The sequence below is a fragment of the Limulus polyphemus genome, unplaced genomic scaffold (assembly GCF_000517525.1).
Source record: "Limulus polyphemus unplaced genomic scaffold, Limulus_polyphemus-2.1.2 Scaffold3209, whole genome shotgun sequence".
Classification (NCBI taxonomy): Eukaryota; Metazoa; Arthropoda; class Merostomata; order Xiphosura; family Limulidae; genus Limulus; species Limulus polyphemus.
The window spans coordinates 93,443-94,325 of record NW_013668819.1 but is presented as its reverse complement, the minus strand read 5'-3'; the positions used below and the strand labels follow the sequence as shown (position 1 = coordinate 94,325).

General features: G+C 29.3%; 1 protein-coding gene across 5 annotated transcripts in view; it reads right to left on the bottom strand.

Annotated features, from left to right (window-relative positions):
- Nucleotides 1-883, bottom strand: part of LOC106468901 (multidrug resistance protein 1-like) — a 96,363-nt gene that overhangs the window by 2,114 nt on the left and 93,366 nt on the right. For all 5 annotated transcript variants that reach the window (XM_022397266.1, XM_022397267.1, XM_022397270.1 and 2 more), the window contains one exon: nucleotides 102-305. In XM_022397266.1, coding sequence (XP_022252974.1) covers nucleotides 102-305 — 204 coding nt within the window. The remainder of the gene's footprint in view (nucleotides 1-101; nucleotides 306-883) is intronic.

Sequence of the window (883 nt, the reverse complement as noted above, 5' to 3'; positions counted from 1 at the left end):
GTTCAGAAATATGTACAATAAGTATTTATTCTAATGCAAGTTGATAGTACTTACAAACAAAAGTGGGTATAAGAATTCTTGGGAATAAAAGTTTGTTTTACCTGAGGTAGACTTCTGATAAAATTGTGAATGTTGGCTACTTGAGCAGCATTCTCAATCTGCTGTTGTGTAACAAGGTCTTCTATTCCATACTTAATATTTTCAGCTAATGTACAGTTGAAGAGAACAGGTTCTTGACTAACCACAGCAATGTGTTTACGCAGGTAGGACAAGTTCAGGGTTTGAATGTCAAAGCTGTCCACTTTCTAAAAATAGTATAAATAACTACAAACTTATCATCTGTAAATAAAATTGAAGAATGGCATTTGATAATTCTTAAGCTTAAATTGAAAAATGAAAAGTGATAAATATATCACATAGAACTGGACTTTAGAATAAATTAATTAATACAAATGTGAACAATGTAAACATTTTTATTTCATTTGTTTGTCCTTTTTGTACTGTAACTTTTGTTTTACCATAGTTATTTTGAATTATATTCTTGTTTTATTTTTTTTTCCTTGCTTTTCTGTTTCATTTAGAGCAACTACTTTTCCACAACTGCATAAAGTTGGACTTTATGGACTTGATCACTCATATCTCTTCCTAATTTGTTTTAATTTTATTTCTTTAATTATAATTTCATATCACACATGAGGTTGCTAAGAGATGTTGAATCTGAAATAATTGCATCTGTGTTGGTTTTAGTTTTGTAGATCTCTTTCTCACTTAGGTACAATTTTACTTTTCCTAGTCTTATTTGTCTGTGCTTTATATGTTATGTGTGGTGCTTCTTGTTTTAAGTCTAAATGATGGGAGTTTTTTCAAATGTCATACAAGGTGT